Source organism: Miniopterus natalensis, chromosome 1, assembly GCF_054644295.1.
Source record: "Miniopterus natalensis isolate mMinNat1 chromosome 1, mMinNat1.hap1, whole genome shotgun sequence".
Classification (NCBI taxonomy): domain Eukaryota; kingdom Metazoa; phylum Chordata; class Mammalia; order Chiroptera; family Miniopteridae; genus Miniopterus; species Miniopterus natalensis.
The window spans coordinates 58,215,393-58,238,786 of NC_142081.1; the positions used below are offsets into that span (position 1 = coordinate 58,215,393).

At 39.3% G+C, this 23,394-nt stretch overlaps 1 protein-coding gene across 4 annotated transcripts in view; it reads left to right on the top strand.

The window, feature by feature from the left end:
- Positions 1–2,943: 2,943 nt before the first annotated feature.
- ZNF106 (zinc finger protein 106) overlaps positions 2,944–23,394 on the top strand; it is a 51,627-nt gene continuing 31,176 nt past the window's right edge. The window contains exons 1-4 of one of the 4 annotated variants that reach the window (XM_016212343.2): positions 2,944–3,042; positions 13,418–13,503; positions 17,438–17,499; positions 22,901–23,101. In XM_016212343.2, the coding sequence (XP_016067829.2) occupies positions 13,450–13,503; positions 17,438–17,499; positions 22,901–23,101 (317 nt within the window). In that variant the 5' untranslated portion in view covers positions 2,944–3,042; positions 13,418–13,449. Of the gene's footprint in view, positions 3,043–13,417; positions 13,504–17,437; positions 17,500–22,485; positions 22,503–22,900; positions 23,102–23,394 lie in introns of those variants that run through there. The other 3 variants (XM_016212344.2, XM_087821969.1, XM_016212345.2) reach the window with 3 other exon arrangements.

The window sequence follows — 23,394 nt, forward strand, 5'->3', positions numbered from 1 at the left end:
TTCTCTCAAAAAAGCCAAAAAAACAACAATCAATAAAATAAAAGTAATTAAGCCCAGCTGGGCATGGTTCAGCGGTTGAGTGTCGACCTAGGATCTAGGAGATCGAAGTTTGATTCCCGGTAAGCGTACATGCCTGGGTTGCAGGCTTGATCCCCAGACAGGGGCGTGCAGGAGGCAGCTGATCAATGACGACTCTCTCATCATTGATGTTTCAACTCTCTCTCTCCCTCTCCCCCTCCCTGAAATAAAAAAAGATATATTTTTTAAAAATAATTAAAACAGATGAAACTTACACATGATAAGGACATAAAAGTGAGAAAGTACAGTTGAATAGAGAGGTGCTAGTCAGCTCTTCCTGAAAGCAGCCAGAGGTGCCCTCTGAAAATGGTTCGCTATTCACTTGACCCAAAAAAACCCACAAAATCATGCAAATCAAGAGGTTCAAATTTTCGTGTGCATTTTAAAAACACTGTGCCCTAGCTGGTTTGGCTCAGTGGTTAGAGTGTTGGCCCGCGGACTGAAGGGTTCCGATTTTGAGTCTGGCCAAGGGTATGTACCTCTGTTGCAGGCTCCATCCCTGGCGCTAGAGGGGGCATATGCAGGAGGCAACCAATTGATGTGTCTCTCTCACATCAATGTTTATCTCTCTCACTCTCTGAAAAGCAATGGAAAAAATATCCTCAGGTGAGGATTTTTTTAAAAAACCCACAAAAAACACTCGTGAAACTGCCCAGGCCATCAAGTGTATACATATTAGAAAAGCCACCAAGTATCTGAGGGATGTTACTTTACAGAAGCAATGTGTGCCATTCTGTTACTACAGAATGGTAAAGTTGGTAGGTGTGTCCAGGGGAAACAGTGGGGCAGGACACAGGATCAGTGGCCCAAAAAGAGTGCTCAATTTTTGCTGCACATGCTTAAAAATGCAGAGAGCAATGCTGAACTTAAGGGTTTAGATATAGATTCTCTGGTCATTGAGCACATCCAGGTGAACAAAGCCCCCAAGATGTGGCACAAAACTTTAGAGCTCATGGGTGGATTAACCATACATATGCTCTCCCTACCACATTGAGATGATCCTTCCTGAAAAAGAGCAGATTGTTCCTAAACCAGAAGAGGAGGTTGCATAGGAGAAAAAAGATATCCCAGCAGAAACTGAAGAAACAAAATTTTTGGCCTGGGAGTAAATTCAACATAAAATAAATACTAATAAAAGTAAAAAAGAGAGAGAGAAGTGCTAGTCAGTGGTAAAAGATCTTGAGATCGTAAGAGTAAAGGGAACTCAAAGCACTGATGGGAAGAATGTCTTGGAAGAGAGATAAGACATCTTTTTTTCCTAAGGAAAGTAAATATCTGTAAGTTTGTATGTTTTGTAACAGGAAGTTAAAGAAGTTCTCATTTGATGACCTCTGTTTTCTCTGTGAAACTGCTGATAGAAAATAGGTTGTGAATTTTAAGGAAAATAGAAAGATTTGGGATATTGTAGAAAGTGACAGAGCAAGTTGGCCAGATAAAAGTAATAGGTCTAGTAAGCAGTGTCGAGGACCTGTATACAATTAGTAAAAATGAACTTACCAGTTCTGCATTCCTGTGTGGATTTCTCAAGCAGTAATGACTTTTTGAGGGTAGAATTGGAGAAAATGTATGGTTGAGTTCATTTAGGGTTGGGATGGTCACTGGCATAATGCCATGGTTTTTAACGAGAAACATTTTTGCCTTTTAGCGGACATTTGGCAGTGTTTGGAGACATTTTTGATTGTTGAGATGATGGGGGTGGGAGGGTGGGAGAAGATGTAAGGGAGGGCACTAGAGGCATCTAGTGTCCAGGGATGCTGCTAAATATCCTACAATTCATAGTACAGCACAAGAATTATCTCCACATTGTCAATAGTGCCAAGGTTGAGAAACCCTAACCTAAGATTACCTTGATGCTCACCAACAGATGACCTTGGTTTTCCTTGGATTGTGGTCCCAAGCTTATAGATAAAGCAGTTCTTCCATTGTATGTCTTTAAAGGAGAGTAGGATGAGCAGCATACCCCAGACCTAGAGTGTTTCAAGGATTTGTGATGTCACAAATACAGAATTGGAATAGTTGCTCAATCCTCTAGAAGCAAATCTGGATTTACATGTAACTGGTGGGAGCTGCTTACTCTGCTTTGAGGCATTGAAGGTCTTGTTAAACATAGATATTATTAGAGGCTCAATAATATAGGAGTAACGGTTTACACCATTATCAACCTTAATGTAATTTGGTTTATCTGACTAGTATAGTTGCTAAAGTAGCATCCTGTGGGAATGAGTATAAGCTAAGTTTAATAATAAATATAAGTATAGTAGGTATTAATAAGAATATAATCATAGGTATTGGATTGTCTGCTAATTTTAAACTAGCAACACCCTGAGAGATAAGATTTTCTTAATTTTAACTCGGAGGAAAGTGAGGTTCCAAGGAAACTTGTGATTTTGTCCAAAGTCACAAATTAGTACCTACGTCAACATTTGAACTCAGGTCTATCTGTTCTAAAGCTTTTCCAATTTCCAGTACGCGTTAGTAAGTTTTGCAAAGGAGTGGTTGGAAATTTAGCTGAAACCGTTGCCACTATCTAAAGGGAATGGTGGGGCCTTAGGAAAAAAGTAAGAGCAAGAGGGAGGCCTAGAAATAGTAAAGAGAATGAAAAAAGTAGGCAAGGAAGCAAGCCACAAGCAGTGTCCGGTGCGGCGGGCTGTTTCCCGCAAGTCAGCCTGCCTTCGGGCGTGTTCCATTCTTGTTGAGTAAAGCCTCTTCCCCCCCCCCCCGTGTCCGTTGTTCACTGTCGCGTGTTCAAATAAAGTTGAGAAAGGCGGGCTGCAAAAGGAAAAAAAAAAAAAGGGAGCGCAAAGGCGGCGCTCTGCGCCTGCGCACTGGCGGCGGCGGCGGCGGCGGTGCCCGGCGTGGAGCGGGTCCGGAGCGGGCCGCCGGACCCCAAACGGAGGGGGGCGTCTGGAAGCTCCCTCGCCGGGGCGTCGGCGGCCTGATGGAGTAAGAGGGTCGGCTGGAAGTGTGAGTATGCGGTGGCGGGCTGCTTTGAGGCATATGAGAGCCCCAGGGTCCGGTGGTCTGCCCCTCAGGGAGGGCGGGGGCTGCAGGGCGCGGCGGGGCTCTGCTCCTGCGGGCGTGGTGCGGGGACAGCCTGGCCGTCCCTCCTGCAGCCTGCGCGCGTCTGCGGGCCCGCTGTGTTCCTGGCTTGGGGGGTACAGATTCTCGCGGGGGCGTTCCAGTCTTGCTTCCCGCCCCAGCGAGAAACGTGGCTGCAGACCCTTGACCTTTAGGGAAGGCCACTGACCTCCTTAAGCCCCCCGGTGCCGCCGGTAGTCCATACATCCAGGTGCTTAAAGGCCCGCGGGTCCCAGGCCACGGACACCTTTCGACCTCTTGCGACTGTTAGTCTCTGTTGTTGTTTTGCCTTCCTTCCGTTTTCTCCCCCAGTGGCATGCATTTTAATAACAGAATTATGGAGCGCTTACTATGTGTCAGTTTAATGTTTAATCCAAGCCTCGGTGCATAATAATAGAGAGAAAATGCTTTGTCTCCTCCTCTCCCCTCAGTCTGCTCCATTTAATCATCTTTGAGAGAATGATCTTTTGAGAGTCTGAGGTTAAATCATCCTGGGACGTTTGAGATTTCCACGGCTCTTAGCAATTTGGGACTGCCATTTGGTCAGGGCAAGTTTTTCTTTTAGCTACTAAATGAGTGCTTTATTCACCATAATGGTTTATATATCGAATCAACTCAAGCCAAACTAACTTTTCAGCACTTACTAAGAGCCTAGTATTGTTCTAAATTCCATGGGAAATCTTAAAATTTGTTTTAAGTCCTGTTCTCGAGCTTTGGTAGTAAATGAAACAATGGAAGATAATATTTACATTCAGCTAGGGTTTATTTAGCACCTGTTACACATGTGCCAGTAACACTTGGGTCTGTCACAAAAAATTAATGAGATACTGTAATGGAAGGTGTTTTTTTGGAGCACATTTCAGAGGAGGGCAGAGAGTTTGATGGTAATTTGCTCAAGCTAATTTAGCTAGGGGTAAGTGGCGAAATTCACATACAGGACCCAAGCTTATCTTTTTTCTGCCACACCAAGTTAGATATACTAAGTACTTCTGCTCAGAAGCATCTACATTACAGTTATAGCTTCTAGAGTTAACTACAGGAGTCTAGAAAATGGTAGGAGCCTTTAATGATAGTAGGTAGTTTTTAAAGAGAACTTCACAGTGGCTTGGAAAGAGGTAGAAAGTGTGAAGCAGCCTGATCAGGTTAGTTCAGAGCCAGTAGTTTTGATTAAAATAAAGATGTTTAAAAAGGAAAAACTGAACAGTGTTATTGTACATTTAGGTTAGAGCACAAGTAGTTTGAAGCAAGGGAATAATGGGAGATGTTAGTGGTCTTGGTTCTGGCACAAGGAATGGCTCAGTGAGAAGTACACATATTTTGTAATTTTCGTATCTAAGTGGGAACTTTGGGATTAATTTGTGTACTCAGTGAATAAGAGCACCTAGGCAGACAAGTTACATATGAATACTCCAGTTGCACATCCGCCGTGCTAAATTTCTAATGGAAACCTTAGAGTCAATTAGGTTTCTTAATTTTCAATCTGAAAGAGACTATCAAGAAGTGAGAGTTTCTGGTCCTGGCTGGGTAGTTCAGTTGGTTAGAGCATCATTCCCATATGACGAGGTTTTGGGTTCGATCCCCTGCCACGGCACATATGAGAAGCAACCAATGAATGCATAAATAAGTGGAACAGCAGATCAATGTCTCTCTCTCCCTAACTTCCTTTCTAAAAATCAATAAATAAATCAAAGAAAAAAAGAAGTGAGAGTTCTTAAGTGTTGAGTCAGTAGTGAACCTGTTAAATTAATGATGCATCTGTTAGAAAGAATGATCCAAGGTTCAGGTCAAGATGGGAGCATAGGTTAACGCCATACTGGAATCCTCCCACAACCACATCAAAATTACAACTAAACAACAGAACAGCATCATTCAGAACTGCCTGAAATCTAGCTGAACTGAAGTTCTACAACGAAGAAAATAAAGAAGCAGCCACGTAGAGACTAGTAGGAGGGGCAGAGATGCAGAATGGCCTAGTTCCACACCCACGTATGGTGGATAAAAAATCAGGAGGGCTATCTGGCTGCTGAAGTCACCCCTGAGGAGTGAGGGGATCCCAGCCTCACACCAGGCCCCTAGCCCAAGTTTCCATTTCCAGGAATAGAAGTTCCCATAACTTCTGGCTGTGAAAACCAGCAGGGATTGTAGCTGAGTGAGACGGAGGGCAGCCGGAGACTCAGGGTTTCTCTTAAAGGGCCCGCTCACAGACGACTTGCTCTGAGCCCCAGTCCTGGGACAAGCAGCTCAAAAGGCACCAGGGACATACAGGGAGGAACTGAAGTGTCTGGCTTCAGGGCAAGAGCTGGAGTGGCAGCTTTCAGAAAGACTTGCTGGCAGAAGCCATTGTTCCTTTTCTGAGTTCTCATAGAGCCTGCTGGCCCTAGCAGTATCTGAGTCTCCATCAACCTGGCTCACACTGTTAGTCCTGCCCTGTCGATTCCCTGAGACCCCTCACCCCATCCAACTTGTCGGCCCAATCCAAGCCATTTCCCCTTGGCTTTTCCGTACAAATGGTCTGTCTTGGGCTCATGCTTCAAACTTTTCTAAAACTCTCAAACAAGTAGCATCTGGTCTGGTACCTCTTGTTAAGTGGCTCCAGGCCAGGCATTAGTGGTAGCTGGCCTCTGCTAGTGGTGCACACACAGCTTGGCTTCTCTTGAGCATTTCCAAGCCCAGCTCAAGTAATGGCCTTGTGCAGATCACTTTGTAGCTCATGCCAGGTGGTCCCGGGCAGGGCACAGGTGGTGTCTGATCTTGGCCTGTACCTCCCAGGAGGTCTCAGAGTCAGTGCACCTGGTAGACAGCTTCAGATCACTTTGAAGCACTACCCAACCACCTCTACAAGTGACACACTCAAGGGGTGCACTTAGTAGAGCCCAGAGCCCTGCTGAAGTAAGTTCTGTTCTGTGGGGTCAACCTTGCACAGCAGATCCTCCACAGTGGTTGCAGCCAGTCTTTTTTATTTTACTTTATTTTTAAAAAAATATGTTTTTATTGATTTAGAGAGAGAGAAACATCAATGTGAGAGAGACACATTGGTTAGTTGCCTTCTGCACACAGCTCTGCCGGGGTCGAGGATCAAACCTGTAACCCAGGTACGTGCCCTTGACTGGGAATCGAACCCACAACCCTTCGGAGCGTAGGCTGATGTTCTAACTGCTGAGCCACACTGGCCAGGAATGCAAATTTTTAAACTGCTAAATAAATACAACAAACTACCCAGTAATACTTTTCTTTCTTTTTTTTTTTTTAATCTTTTTTTTTTTTTTTTAAATATATCTTTATTGATTTCAGAGAGAGGAAAGGAGACGGAGTGAGAGAGACAGAAACATCAATGATGAGAGAGTCATTGATCGAGCCCACAACCTGGGCATGTGCCCTGGCCGGGCATCGAACCCTGATCGCCTGGATCCTAGGTCGATGCTCAACCGCTGAGCCACACCCGGCCGGGCCCAGTAATACTTTTCAAACAGTGTTTGTACAAGCCATCTTTGGGCTTAAGACCTACTCTGTTAAATGATGATAACTTTTGCTAATACTTTTATTTTGTTAGGATTGGTGCTATCCCAGTTTTTTTCTCAGTTATTTTTCCCTTTAGGACATAGTGCTCACCAAGTTTCAGAATTGAGTAAGGAATTGGAACCTGACAGTAGTTCTAAATTCAGGTCTCCCCTGTCCATTTCCTTGCCTGGTAATGGGCAATATGAACAGCTTAATTTCCTTGGGGCTCAACTTTTAATGCCTTTTCCTGAGTCACAGCTTTAACTTTTTATCTTTGTTTCAGTCCTATGCTTACTAATTAAGAGTGGTTGCTACATATATTCCTGCAAAATGTAGTGTTAGGACAGATAATATAAAAAGTAGGAATGCTAGTGAATAGAATGCTTATGAATGCAAGAAACCACCAATCACTTGCTTTGGGAAACAGGAGTCAGCCAGAATTTAGAACTAGCAAATAGGGCAGTTACCCCAGGATAAGTCTTTGAAAGTTGTAGTTATATGTTGATGTGCCCCCAAATACTTCCTGACCTCTGTTGTCAACTTAGCTAGGAGCCTTGAAACTTTCTGGGAGGCCCACTCAGCAAATTGAGGACTTCCCAGAAGTGCCAGTCATACTTTTGTTCCATAACCTTTTGGGCAACCTAGGGGTAATGGCAAAACTTGTTCTATCACTGAACACTCTCTCTGTTGTTCTGTCTTGCTCACGAGAAATCAGGGTTAAGGTGGAGGCATGGAAAGTTACCTGTGGAATTCAAACAAAGGATTCTGATCTGAGTACCACTACTCCCTCCCCACTCCCCCTGCCAAGAAATAATTTTTAAGCTTTTTTTCTTTCGTGTTTTATAGTATATTATTGTCATAAAGAGTCTGAGTTGGCTTTATGTCAAAGTTCAAATATCTTAAGTACTACTGGGTTAACTAATGAATGCTAGAGGTATATGAAAAGACAGATCCCTTTCTCATGGCAAAGCTAGGGAGATTAGACATACCTACTAACAAATAGCCTGTTCTTGTGTATTTCACAGGTTGTTTAAACAGTAGAAAGGGATAATGTAACAATGTTCCAAATAAAGTTCTTTGATACTAAACAGTGTTTTCCAGCTTTGAGCTACATAATAAATATTTGGAGAAATATATATATATTTTTTAATCTACACCTAAGGATATCTTTTTATTGATTTTAGGGAGAGGGAGAGAGAGGAGAGAGAGAGAGAGAGAGAGAAACATCAATTGGTTGCCTCCTGCATGCTCCTGGATTGGGGATCAAACCCACAACCTTTTGGTATATGAGATGGTGCTCCAACGAACTGAGCCACCTAACCAGGGCAGAGAAGTATTCTGACATTGATGTTTGAGATGGATTACAGTGTCATGAGATAGTAGTTATTTGGAAGGCTGTCTTCCTGACCAGTTTAAGTCACTTTTGAGGAACTACTCCTGTATAAGGTGAGAGAGCATAATGAAGCACAAAATGGAGTCTCTGGAGAGTCTAATGCACTTATTCTACTCTATCTGCACAACTGTGGGTTTTTGGTGTTTTTTTTAAATTAATAAATTATGTGGGTGATTCTGATATACTGCTTATGAGAACTTGTTTATATAATTAGTGGCAGGAGTCAGGGCAGGAATGAGTAGAGCAGTAGGGTGAAGGGAGAAGAACAGATGTAGTAAGGCCATGCAGGTTTATCACACTGAAGAATAGGTAACAGTGAAAAACAGAAATCCGTTAGGACTTAGCGTCTAAGTATGGGAATCTAAAAGAAAAAAAATCAGTAATACGGTTTTGACTATGGGAATGGTAGTCATGTTGAGAGAATAGTAACTAGGATGTTAAGAAAAAGTATTTATAGGAGTTTTAGGCTAAGGAATATCATAGATATTTTTCAGTTATTTGGAGAAATTTTGATAGATTTTACAGTGAGTATATGTAAAAGGTAAGGGGGGAAGATAAGGTGGTTTAAGTGAGGACAGCAATAGTTGGAATTTTATGTACTTACTTTATTTGTATGATGTAACCTCTCAAGCACTTAGAGATCTGAGTTGGGTGGTTCCCATGTATAAGGCTGCAAGCGAACTTCAGTATTTCAGAAAGCTTAATGGAAATCACATAGTTACCTATTTTAAGCATATACAAGTTAAGATTCCTTTGTCTTTGGCTGGAATCATATCAACTCAGTGTTTAAATAGTAGGTCTTCCTTATTGATTAAATAGTTTGCTATTATACTTTTTGATTTTTTTACAAAAGTGAAAATGAATTTACTTAATACATGCAGATTAGAAACATGGAGCTCATGAAAGGAAAAAGTAAATAAAAAGAGGGAGTCTTTGGTTAAAAGCTTGATAGAGAATGATTTTACTGTATGATTTTATTTTTTTATCCGTTTACTAGGAGTTGACATATTTGACTTTATTAAATAGAAACACAATTTGTATTTTAGTGCTTAGTTTCCAGTTGAGTAAATATGTAAAAACTCCATAATGACTGCTATTGCTTGTGCCAGCTTCTCAGTTTTTTGTTTCTGTTTTGCTTTGATGGTTAATAACTTGAAGCAGTATTAAAAACATTTCTGGACATACCTTCTTTACCACTATTTCCCCAACTTTTAGAATTGTGCTTGGTGTTCAGTAAATGCTTGTTGAATGAAGTAATCAGATACTGCATGTAAACAGTAATTATAATTAAAGTTGAAGTAAATGTTAGGATATAAGGGAATTAAAAGAATAACTATGCTTTGAGGCTTAGCACCAGAGTTATTTATGTTAATTTTAGACTTTAGGAGATTAGGAATACTGGAAGGGTAGATAATACTGTACCTATCCATAAATGTGTGTTTCTTTGTGTGTGTTTTTTTTTAATCCTCACCTGAGAATATTTTTTCCATTGCTTTTCAGAGAGAGTAGAAGGGAGGGATGGAAGGGGAGGGAGAGAGAATCATTGATGTGGGAGAGAAAGACATTGGTTGCCTCCTGCATTGCCTGACGCTCAACCTCTGAACCATGCTGGCTGGGCTAGACTCACCTTTGGTAGGTGGTGATGACAAGATCACATGGCAGAAGAGCACATGGGGTGGGAGATAATGCTTTGGCCATCTATGGAAACAATCTACCACAGTGCTATTAAAAAAAATAATAATTAAGCAGGTTAATAGGGGAATAGCAGAAATGAGGGGCAGAAAGTACAGTATTCAGTAGGACTTCAGGGAAGGCCTCCTTGATGAGGCAGCATGAGAGTGAGCCATGAGAATCATAAATATTTTTTTCTTTTAATGTTTTAATTTATCTTTATTGTTGAAAGTATTACAAATGTTCCCTGTTTTTCCCCCATTGATCCCCTCCTTCCTGTACTCCGCCACCTCGAAGTCTTCACCACACTATTCTTTGTGTCCATGGGTTATGCATATATGCATATAACTTCTTAGGTTAATCTCTACCCCCGTACTCCCCACTCACCCACCCCTGTCTTCCCTCTGATATTTGTCAGTCTGTTCCATGCTTCTGTGTTTCTGGATCTATTTTTTTCATCAGTTTATTTTCTTCATTAGATTCCACATGTGAGTAAGATTATATGATACTTGTCTTTCTCTGACTGGCTTACTTTGCTTAGCGTAATACTCTCCAGGTCCCACCATGCTGTCTCAAAGAATAAGGGATCTTCCTTTTATTACAGCTGCATAGTATTCCATATTGTAAATATCTGAGAAGATGCGTGATATGATTTCAATCTTCTTGAACCTGTAGAGACTTGTTTTGTGTCCTAACATGTGGTCTATCTTTGAGAATGACCCATGTGCACTTGAGGAGAATGTATATTCTGCAGCTTTGGGATGAAATATTCTGTAAATGTCATTTAAATCCACCTGACCTAGTGTGTCATTTAGAGTCACTGTTTCCTTGTTGATTTTTTGTCTGGAAGATCTATCCAGTAAAGTCAGTGGGGTGTTAAAGTCCCCTACTATGACTGTATTGCTGTTGATCTCTCCCTTAAAGTCCTCCAGAAGGGTTTTTTTTCTTTCTTCAGCCTGTGTGTCTTTTGTTCTGAAGTGGGATTTTTGTAGACAGCATATATTTGGGCCTTGTTTTCTTATCCATTCCCCTACCCTATGTCTTTTGATTGGAGCATTTAAATCCATTTATATCTAAGATTATTATTGATAGGTACTTATCTATTGCCATTTTATTTCTTTATGCCTATGTTTCTCACTTTCTCTATTTCAACTTCTTATTACAGTGGTCCCTTTAACATTTCTTGGAATGCTGGTTTGGTGGTGATAAACTCCTTTAGCCTTTTTTTTTTTTTTTGTCTAGGAAGTTCTTTATTTCACCATCTATTTTGAATGATATAGCCTTGCTGGATAGAGTATTCTTGGTTTCAGATCCTTGCTTTTCATTATCTTGAATACTTCATGCCATTGCCTTCTGGCCTGTAGAGTTTCTGATGAGAAATCAGCTGACAACCTTATGGGAACTCTTTTGTAGGTAACAGATTGCTTTTCTCTTGCTCCCTTTAAAATTCTCTCTTTGTCTTGAATTTGGCATTTTAATTATGATGTGTCTGGGCATAGGCCTTTTTGGATTCTTCTTACTTGTCACTCTCTGTGCCTCCTGAACTTGTGTGGCTTTTTCCTTCACCATGTTAGAGGAGTTTTCTGCCATTATTTCTTCAAACAGGTTCTCTAACTCTTGCTTACTTTCTACCTCCTCTGGTACTCATATGATGTGAATATTGTTATGTTTCATGTTATCTCACAGCTTCCTTAAACTCCCCTCCTGTTTTTTAATTGCTTTTTCTTTTTGGTCCTCTGAGTGATTTTTTCTACCCTGTCTTCTAATTTGCGGATCAGATCCTCAGCTTTCCCTAATCTGCTGTTTATTCCTTCCAATGTATTTTTTATTTCTCACTATGTCATTCTTAATTTCCTTCATAGTTTCCATTTCTTTTCTCATGCCATTGAGCATCCTTATGATCAATATTCTGAACTCTGATAGATTGCTATCTCCATTTCATTTAGCTCTTCTGGAGAATTCTTTTGTTCTTTCATTTGGGGCTTGTTTTTTTGTCTCCCAACTTTGGCTGAGTGTTTGGATATGTTTCTATGTATTAGGTAGATCCTCTAGGACTCCCCATCTTTTGGATGGTCTATGGTGTAGGCCAGTGTCAGATGCTGTTGGTGACTAGCCTTGAGTATCCTATTTGAAGCTTTCTGCATTCCACAGGTGGTTCCCTCTGCTGGGACTGGGTGGGTTTAGAAAAGACCAGGATGTGCACCAGCGTCTGTTTTTCCATGCTCTGGGTCCAGAAGCAAATCAGACAAAGACTCAAAGCACCCACAGACTGATTGTTATTCAGTTTTTTATGAGTCTCAGGTTGTAGAAACTCTACAGGGTGGGGTGGCTGATTGTTATTGAGTTTCTTAATGAGCCTCAGGCTGTAGAAACAAGGGGTGGGACAATGGGTTTTCCAACAGGGTGGGGCAATTTCCCCCCTCTCCCCCCGAAAAAGCTGCTTGGATAGTAAATGTCTGCCCTCTGCCATATGGGGGAATGTATTAGCACAGGAATCCAGATGGCTGCCCTCTGAGCTCTGTCCCCCAATCCAGCATTCCTGGATTCTCCTCACACAGCTCTAGTCCATTCTGCCCTCCCTCTGCCGGAGCCCAAGGTGAGTGGCTGCACATGAAACTTTGTGCATTGGCCCTTTAGGAGGGCACCTTCATTTCCAGCCATCTCTCCCTGATAGACAGGAGCCCTGCTGCTATTCATAGTCAGATGTTATGTGGGTACCTTCCTCTGTTCTGGCACTCTGGGTTGGGAAGCCCAGCTTGGAGTTTACACCCCAAAGGTCTCATCAGGAACCCCCCACAACTGAGATCTCCCTCCAGATCTTCAGCTGCTGCCCGTGGGAGCACAGCCAGCCCTCTCGCGCCTATGCAGTTCCTACTAGTCTCTGTACCATCTCCACTTTACGTCCTTGGTTATGAGGGTGCTCTCTAGCTAGTCTTCAGTTGATTATTCAGAAAGGTTTTTCTATAGTTTAGTTTTAATTTCAGTTTTGTCCTGGGAGAGGGTCAGTGTAGCTTCCATTCAATATGCCACCATTTTGAAATCAACCATAAAGACTTGTTAGGGAAGAATATTTCACACAGAAAGAACAGGAAATATAGAAGAGAATTCCTAGTGTGATCAAGGAGTAGAAGGAGGGCAATGTGACTGGAGTGGAGGGATGGAGGGAAAGTGGTAGGGCATGGAGTCAGAGAGTAAGTGAGAAACAGATTTTGTGTCCCATGACAAAGGACTTTGGATCTTCTGTGAATAGGTGGGAATCTATTGGAAGATTTTGAGTAGAGGACTTATTGATCTGACTTAAATTTTCAAAGAATCTCATTCTGAAAATCCCTGGCTACTGTTTTGAGAATGGACTGTGAGAAGATAAGAGTAGAAGTAGGAAGTCATCAGTAGGCTGGTGCCATGGGATGATATGCTGCTAAATTGTGAGGAATGGTTGGGTTTTGGATATATTTCAAGGTGGGACTGACAGGATTTCCTGGTGAGGCTGGATATGGGGCGAGAAAGAAGAACCAAGGATGATTCTTAAAGCTTTTGCCCTAGGTACCTGGAAAATTGGAATTTTCATTTAATAAGATGGGAAGATTAGGGGAGAAGCAGGGTGGAGGTGAGGGAGAGGCAAGATATTTTGGCCATGCTAAGAAGAATCTAAGAAGACTGGGGGGAAAAATGTTACTAAATGTTACTTCCTCATTGCAGGTGTGACGTTGAGTGCTTCAGATCTGGTCACTATGGTACGAGAACGAAAATGCATATTGTGCAACACTGTGTACAGCTCAAAAAAGGTAATAATAGAAGAGGAAGACTCTGAGGCTTTATGACTGGTCATTTTTTCAGACATCGTATGAAATTTATAGATGGTAAAAGCTTTTAATGCTGTCTTATTTGTGCTTCTTTCTTAAACCATAGTCTCATTCCACTGGTTTCTTTTTCATTACTACCTCATAAAGCCAGTAACTATATTATTAAGCCTCTACCCAGAATTTGAGGATACTCAAAAGTAGACAATAAAGAGAAATTTAGTTAGTAGCCATTTATGGAGAAAATACCTTACAATTTAGGTTATTTGAGGTTATATCACTTTTTAATTAGCTGAGGATACAGCATTATATGCACCTGCATTCTCTTTCTGCCTGTGCTTGTGAGAAGTATAGCACAGCAGAAATGATATTAATAATATCCTAGATGTCCACAAGGTGGGGATGCTGCACAAAGAAAAACAGACATATTTAAGAACTAAAAGAATTCACCTGTGCCTTAGGGAAATTGGCTGCAAATTGTCTCACTCTTTGCTTTTTCTTGCCTTTATTCTTTGCTTTCAACGTAGTGCTGCTAGCTTCAATATTGAGTTTTTTTCTCTATGCTTTCAAGACGTTCTTTATTGTCATTGGAGATTCTCTTTATTGTCAATTCAGAGAACTGGGAAGGTTACTGTGAGCTATCATGAAAGATGTTTGGGAGTAAGATGGCTTAAAAGAAATAGAGAAGAGATATTTTAGGTGGGAGAACATGTACAAAGATACAGAGGCAGAATGGCATATAACAGTTCTAGGACTTGTAAGAAGGCTCATTTGATTAAAACAGTTTTGTCTTGGGAATAGTGGGACTGCAATTTAATTTGTGATTTAAGTGAAGACAGTTGATACACAATGTTGAGTGCAAGACCAAGGGATTTGATTATGATCCATCTAGTAGGCTGGGGTGAAGAATTTTTCCCCCCCCGTATAGGATTTCTGTTAGTGATGGAAAAATCAATTGAGATTTTAAAATCGTGTTTAATAATATACCTGCTGCCTTTTACAAAAGTAAAAAACAAACAAACAAAACCCCAAAATAGCTGCTCCTGTGGTTTTAAAAAGTTTAGATCAGGGTTTATATAACTTTTCAATAAACAAAAATTCTTTATTGCTACTTTCAGATTTGAGGAATGGGAAATTGAGAAGGTATAAGATGGATGGATATAGACACTCAGAGGTGTGGACTCAGATTTTGATAGAGTGGCAGCCCTATCTGTTATATCTCATAATTTTGCTATTTTAAGGCTTTTTGGCATTTCTTCTACTCTGGCTTGAAACATGTTTTCATCTCTTCATGCTTTTACATGGATCATAATGAAATTAAATCAAGGTTGGGATTGTCCACTCCTGCCTTAGGGAAAGCCAACTATAGCTTCTTAAGCAAGGGAATAGCATGATTTAAGTGTTAAGATTAATGAGTCTAAGAAATGAGAAAAATGGGTTAATTGAAAGAGATAACTCTAATACTTATTTCTAGATAGATCATGTACACCTTATGTTGAGGCAGTGCTTTCTCCTCTAGTTTCCCAAACTAGTATAACCTTGGTTTTTCCATATACACAAGGTGAAAAGGATGTTAGGGTGACATAAGTATGAGCTGTTTACTACATCCCTGAGTATCCTGATACGCATTAAAGTATGAAAGACTGAGAAGCTTGGTAACTGAGCAGGTATGCATTTGCGGCTGTTACTTTAATCCGTGCTTATGGATCTTTACCACTTATTTTGCAAGCTCAGTTGTGTCTTTGCATTCGTTCCTTACAGCAAGATGGGAGAGAATTTCATGTGTAAATTTAGGAAAAGATTTGGGAAATGTTTTAGATAATCGAAAGGTATGTTAAAATCAGTTTTGAATGATAATATTTTTATAATTGAAATAGAATATAGAATTGGTTTTTATATTAGAGAATAACTCATTTCAGTGAATATTGTTTTGGTCAGGAATGGTTTTATTGCAAGAAACAGAACTCACTTAAATTTAACTTAATAAAAGGGGATTTGGCACATGTAAATCTTTTTTATTTTATTTATTGGTTTGAGAGAGATTGATTTGTTGTTCCACTTATTTATGCATTCGTTGGTTGATTCCTTTTTAAATTTTTATTTTTTATTGATTTCAGAGAGAGGAAGGGAGAGAGGAGAGAGAGAGAAACATCAATGATGAGAGTCATTGATCAGCTGTCTCCTGCACGCTCCCCACTGGGGATCGAGCCTGAAACTGGGGCACGTGCCCTGACTGGGTATCAAACTGTGATCTCCTGGTTCATAGGTTGATGCTCAACCACTGAGCAACACTGGCCAGGCATTGGTTGATTCTTGTATGTGCCTGACCCAGATTGAACTGGCAACCTTGGTGTATTGGGATGACACTCTGACCAGCTGAGCTGCCTGGCCAGGGCCCTGGCATATATACACCTAATCTGAGGAAAAACTGAACACAATCAATAGAGGTTTGAGCAGATGTGTGTTATTCATGGATTTTTTTCATTCTATATTATGTCACTAACTTGACTCAGTTTTCAGTTCTAACCATTCTAGTTAGTCGCCAATCACTTGTAGTAGTTAGAAGGGGTCACATGTAAAGCTGTCCCCTCCAAATGAAGCATTTGTAAAGGTGAGGAAATGATGGTCATCTTCAGTAAAATTCCCATTTATGGGAGTGTTTGTTGTATGCTTTTTGACAAATAAACTATAAAATGAAAAATCCCAAGGCACTAGATGCTTACAATGTAGCACGATGTTTGAAATACTGGCTTTGGTGTCAGATCTGCCAGGATTTGAGTCCCAGTTCAACCACTTGATTATCCATGACTCTAAGAGGGCAAGACTGGGAATGTTTTCGCACTTACCCCTTCAGTGCCTAGCTTTGTACATGATAATAAGCACTTGGTAAATGTTTGGTGAATAAATGAGTTAGCTTCTCTGCATGCTTGTGTCCTTATGAAGTGAATAATACTCCCTTAGCAGTGTGTGCAGTTCAAGTGAGAAAATATTTGAGGCACTTAAGCATAGAGCACAGTTAACAGCAATTATAATACTCAGCAATTATAGAAGCCCTTTTATTATATGTGTAAAAGCCATTCTCTAATTATGGCATACTGACTATATATATATTTTGGCATGGCAAAGGGGCAGACATTTACAACTTTTTTAGTTTTTTGAGGTATGTGCATATACGTTTGAAAGTGGAAGCTCTTCCCACAGATTTAATTTCCTTCCCATGAAGGGTGGGACGGGGAGGGAGGGGAGAACGTAGTAAATTTTCAAACTTTTCTTTAGAGCCAAACAAATCAAATGGGGACAGCGGGCAGTGAAGATGAAGGCACAATTGAGCTGCTGTGTTCAAAGTAGTTTTTAAAAACTTCATGATCAACTATTGAGAAGTTCTGTTATATTCATGTTTTGTCTAGAATTGATGTATCCATCTGTTCATTCAACAGCTATTGACAACTGTTTGCCAGGCCTGGCCAAGACATGAATTTGAGTTGTAACTTACTTTTGAGAAACTCAGTTGAGTGGGGAAAGAGAGTATGTAGTCAAATAGTTGGGAAGTTATGTGATTTCAGAGGTTTTTAAAAAAAAATAAACTTTAGTAAATTCCTTATATTGGGATAGAGTTTAACCCACATAATTTATTCTTAAAGCTTTTTCCTTCTAAACACTATGCTTTCTAACCTTTTTAGAAGCCACTTGTATAGGTCTTTGTTTAAAATTCCTTTATTTAAAAATGAAATATGTCAAGAACATAACTAAAGAAGTATTTAATAAGGAACTGATTACAATGTTGAATTGAGGAAGAGTAACCAGAACAAACACTTGACACTAGGAACGTGAGCCCAAGTTGTTGATTGAACAGGAACAGACGAATTTTCCCCCCCAAAGCAATTCCCCTTAGTTTAATCTGCTTTCTTTAATTTTGAAGGAGATGGACGAACACATGCGGAGCATGTTGCATCACAGGGAACTTGAGAACCTGAAGGGCAGGTATGGGAACGGCTGTCTTCCATAAACTTGTGAATGTGGGGGGAGCTGAGTGCTGATGAGACCTGTCAGCTTATTTTATAGTAATCCTTCATAAATGAATATTATCTTATGGCATAGAACTATTTTTTAGTATTAATAACAAGTACAATAGATTTTTTGATCATTCGAAAGATTAAACCTTTGTGCATCTCAAATGTGTAGAATTCACAGCAGCTCTAGTAAATAGATTACAACAAAGGAGTATTGGGAAGAGCTAGTGCTCTCATTAGCAAGCTTTGTCATTCCTACACACCAGCCTTGCAACTAGGACATTTTATATTATTGTCCCAAGTTATTTTATATTATTGCCCCATTTATATTATATTATTACATTTTATATTATTGCCCCATTGTTACAAGTTATTGCATGCAATAAACCTTTAGTGTTGCTAGAATAGTCTGAGAAGTCTAGAGTCTGCAAAATAGTACTGAATCTCATTAGTGTAAATGAAATCAAAGTACAGATCTTGAGTATTTAAGAATGCTGTTTTGTGATGTAAGGCTTGAGATGTTTAAGGAAAGAAAGTATAAGCACCTTTAAAAAATTATATGTAGCATATGTCTATATTTCATGTCATTTTCCCCCCCATCTGTGGTTCCTTTTTTGATGTTTTGACTTCTGTGAACTTGAAATTTGAAGACAGCATGAAAGAGAAACATTGGGAAACTGAGAAATATTAATTATATCCTATTCCATGCATAACAGTTACAAGCTTTGATCAGGATGCCAACCTAAGCTATTTGGAGTTATATGTATTTTAAGTAATAAAGTTTTAGATTGTGTGGGCAAATTAATATGTTATTAAACTTTCAGCAACTGTTTAGCGTATTAGTAGAATTTTTCCATGTTCTCAGTCCCTTACTGTGTGAAGGTCTTAACAGCAATCTGAAAGAGCCTTTCACTCAGATTTAGTGTGGAGAGCCCTTATAATACCTTGAATATATATCACTTTAACTCATTATTATTGGAAACCTCTGAAATACAGTCAGCCTTCGACTATATGTGGAATATCTTAATTACTTAGTCCCGTTTCCAACAAACTTCTTTCTGGAATTCACCTTATTCTGGGCTATTTACCTGTCACCTGACTATATTATGAAAAAAAACAAATGAGGTCAATAAATCTAGTCATTAGGGGAGAAGCCCATTTTATTTGAAGATTAACGCCTGTTATATTCAGAGATCACTAATCAGGTATTTAAAACACTTTGTTAATTTTGATTACTTAAGATTCATATTCATAATCAATACAGAATTATAGAAAGTAAAAAAAAAGTAGAAGTTGTCTAACCCCCTTCCCCCCAGCTCCTATTCCCCTGTTGGAGGAAAGTCAGTAGTGTGGCATATATCCTATCACCTCTTTCTGTGCGTATATGGAGATTTATATTTGGCTATGCACACACATTTTGTCTTAATTACGTAACTGAACCACATACTCCATATGTACTGCTCTGCTGTTTTTCCTCTCCTCCCACCCCATTTTGTTATTTGGAGTATGGTCAAATAATTAAAGAGAAAGCATTAGAAGCTTCTGAGCTGACAATATAAATGTCATTGTTAACACCCAAACTCATTTTATTTAAAGGAGATCATTTTAGTACTTATATACTAATTTTTTAGATACAGTGCTAATAAATTTTATATAGTTTTCTGGCCTGTGACAGATTGCAAGGGAGAAGGCAAGCAGGTAGCTCACAAAACTATAAAAAACAGATAAAATCTCAGATCATTTACTTACTTGGAGCATTTATTGTAGGGACAGTCGTTAGTTTACACCGTAGGGACAAGTAGTTATTAGTTATTATTTCTTTTTCTTTCTATCATCAGTTTGTGATTTTTTTTCCCCCCTCTCTGGATTCCATGTTTAAATAGTAGCTTTCTGACGTTAAGGCTTTCTGTTTCGCTTTATATTTGTATCACTATAACTTTTGGTTGTGATCTAGTTAAAAATGTAAAGAGCATATTTTTTTAGGTTTTGAATGCCAGCTTGATTGAGAAGTAAAAAACTTGTCTTATTTGGTTCACAGTTGTGGACATCTGGAGCATTTCCTTATTTTATCCTAATATACTTGTTCAGATGTTTGGACTGTAAGTAGTTTATACAGATAGATGCTATTAAAAAGGCACAAACCTTTATTTATCAACCAGCTGTTGTGGTATAGTTAGAGCAGGCTTAATAAAGAAACGCTTATGGATAGAATATCTTAAGGCTTTGCCTTTCTCATAGGAGAGGAAATTGTGTGGTAACAGGATGAAGCTAATTTGGGCCCTTTACACGCCCTGAGGAGAATTTTTGCCTTTATTAGTCAAGAAGTAAAGCAGTACTTTTTTCCAACAATTACTTTATATATTTATACAAACTAGTATTTTAATTGGTTATTGGTCAATAACTGGAAAAGTGTCATCATTAAGATATTACTTAATTTGCTGTTAACTTTTTAAAACATGTGCTTTACCAAACACCATCTATGGAAGCATGAATGCATACTGTGTGTGGAATATGCTTGCCTCCAGACACAGATACTTTCGAATTTTCAAGACGTAGTTGACCTACTCCAATCTTTCCATAGATGAATATGGATCCTCTTTTCTCCTTTAGAGCTAAAGCTTCTCTATCTGTTTTTACAACTAGATTTCATTTATAAGAAAAATGTTAGGGATTTCTGTTTTTTGATAAATTGTTTTTAGTGTTAACTTTTATGTTGCCTGTACCCTCCTGGGCAGGATCTCTTGAGGTGTTTTTCTATTGAATAACTTTGGAACTATGGTTAATAGTTTTTGCAAGGAAAGCAGAGATGTTTTTAAAATCTGTGTTTAAGTATCTGTTACATGTCCAACATATGCTTGTGCTTTGGAGATTGCAAAGTGTGTGGGTTTATGAACATAAACATTTATTTTTAACAGAGTTAAATACCGTCTACACTACATTCCTTAATGTTTTAACAAGTCAGTGTGACCTTCCAGTTATGTCTAAAGTGAGAGGGATTTTGATAGTTTGGATATGAGAAAAATTCTCTGCACTTTAGAAGGAAGGGTAAAATCAGGGGTTTTACTTGGGAGTACTTTTTAAAGTGATGTTCCTGTATACTGCAGTATACAGGTTAGCATTCTATAAGCTTTTAGGTAGAAAAGTAGACTAAAAGATGTTCCATAGTTTTGGAGAGTTTAAACTTTAAAGCCAAAAAGATTTTCTAACCAGAAAATCCAGTTGATTCAAATTTTATTATAGTATAAATTATGTATTCTAGGCTAGTTACAGTCTTCAGAGTCTTTTGATGCTGCCATTTGGGGACATATATATATATATTTTAATCCTCACCTGAGGATAATTTTTCCATTGCTTTTCAGAGAGAGAGGAAGGGAGAAAGAGAGAGAGAGAGAGAGAAAGAGAGAGAGAGAAACATCAATGTGGGACAGAGACATCGATTGGTTGCCTTCCTGCAAGCTCCCTGACCTGGGTGAGGGCTGGAGCCTGCAACAGAGGTACGTGCCCTTGGCCGGAATCGAACCTGGGACCCTTCAGTCTGCAGGCTTACGCTCTGACCACTGAGACAAACCGGCTAGGGCTATATTTATATATTTTAAACTTCTTTCAATGTTGCTGTGAGAAAAGGCTTGCTTTCTATTACAAGTTAATGTTCACTTTGAATGAGCTACCATAATTTTAATTGCATGAGAGAAGAGTATGACTATCCCTGATAAATTGGATAAAGTTGAGGATTATTATTCTTTAAGTATATAAATGTAGTGGAAAACTCTCAGTGAAAACAATGTAATAGAGTTCCTCGAGGATTAGAAGGAATTAGAATATTGATACTCAGGGTAATCAGGTAAGGATATTTTTAGGGAACCTACTTAGAACTCATTAAAATGAATCTTAATGTGAAAAACTATATTGTATCCAGATTTAAGGTTACAAAGTCCAAAAAACTTTACTGATTTTTCTTATTTTTTTGAGGTATTTTCTATGATTCTTACAAAATAAAATATAGTGTGTATGTGTGTTTTTAATTTACTGGGCATACTGGGCATTTTTTTATTTATACTTTGTTACCATAGACAACTGTAACCATCTACATATCATGGTGCCTAGAATTTAGTAGTTGCTCAATAAGTTGTGTGTGTAGTTTTTTTTTTTTTTAATGACTGTTTTCAGGTGATCTATAACTAGTAAATGAAGTACTTAGTTTTGAAGGTCTCTTCTGGTTAATTTATATGAATTCTGCCATGTCTTGATAGACATGTGAGGGGAAGATGGAGTAGTTTATGTGTGTCTGTGTCTGTTTTATCAAAGACAGCATGTCTTTTTTTTTTTTGAGATTGGCATAGGAAGTGCAGAAGTATCACTAGTGTAACCCAGATCACTAGTGTAAGACAGATGATAACAGTTAAGCCAATTTGGATTGTGGAATGGATATTATTGTCCATTATATCAGGGGTCATAATGTTCAGATGTTTCTCATCAATGCCCACATAAACAGCTGAACCAATCAAGGGATTTCAGGATGCTAAAAAGCAGTTTAATTATTCATCTATTATAGCTTCTTAAACTGGCCAAGGGTGAGCTTTACCATGAAGTGGGTAAAGTAAACAGAAAAAAAAAAGTCTGCTCAGTTTTCTTAACTAAAAACCTGGTTTTGTTTCTCTCTAAACTGTAGCATTTTCTGAAACTTGAGAAAAACCATTTGCCTAGCACAGCTGTTGACTTCCTACAACTGAAATGTTTTCCATTCCCTTTAAAATAAGCCCTTCTGATGCAGAATGTAGACCACATGTATCATGCAGACCAAAAAAGTTTGCTGAGACTACTCTGATCGGTTGCCCTGGGTCCGGAATCTTCACATTCCAGGCAGAGCTCCAGCTGCTCCGATTTAGTTCCCTTGTTTGGATTGGCTATGCTGCCTACTCTTTTCTCCACCCCTTAACTTTCACTGGGAGAAAGTTCTTGAGCGAGAGATTAAATGTAAGTGCTGTCACCAGGCTTTCTGAGTGCAGCTGGCACCATGGGTGTGCTACAGAGCAACTTCTGTTTGCTCTGAGCCCCCTGCCCTGCCTCCCCTTTCACCATGTTTCCTCTGGCAAGATTTTAAGTACAGCAATTCAAGAAGATTTCTCCTCCTAAACGACATTATTCTGAAGCGTATTGCCTCTTGATTGCTGGAAAAGAATCTTAAATTCATTTCAAAAGTAACTTATGAACAAACTTATTAAAAGGGATGAAAGGACCATTGAAGTTGATTAGCACTAATTTTCCACTGTGCCAAAGTGCTCGGTGCCTTTCCGAGGAAACTATAGCAGATCTGGTGAGTGTGCCATGCCAGTGGGGAGAATTGAATGTCCCTCATCTCCCTCTTTCCCTAGGGACAGCAGTCATGAGTGCCGGGTATGCGGGGTCACAGAAGTAGGTCTTTCCGCATATGCAAAGCACATTTCTGGCCAGTTGCACAAAGATAACGTTGATGCCCAGGAAAGAGAAGATGACGGAAAGGGAGAAGAAGAGGAAGAAGATTATTTTGACAAGGAACTCGTTCAGTTAATAAAACAAAGGAAAGAACAAAGTCGGTGAGTAATGATTGTAGTTTTTTTCAAGTGCCCATCTGAAACAGCATAGTAGAGAATACATTTTTCATTTCCATCCTTGTCAGCCTATAGCATTCAACCTTATCTTAGTTGTGAAGTTTAACTTGCAGTTGCTGTCTTATGCATAAAAGGGCAACAGAATGCTTTCCTGAACTACTATACTGTCTGCTTTAAAGAGAACTCAGTGGTCTTCCTGCGTAAAGCTAGCTATCACTGCTACATCTCTGAAATTTTTACTATGTTAACTATGTTTAGGACTGTTTTTATTCCAGAGA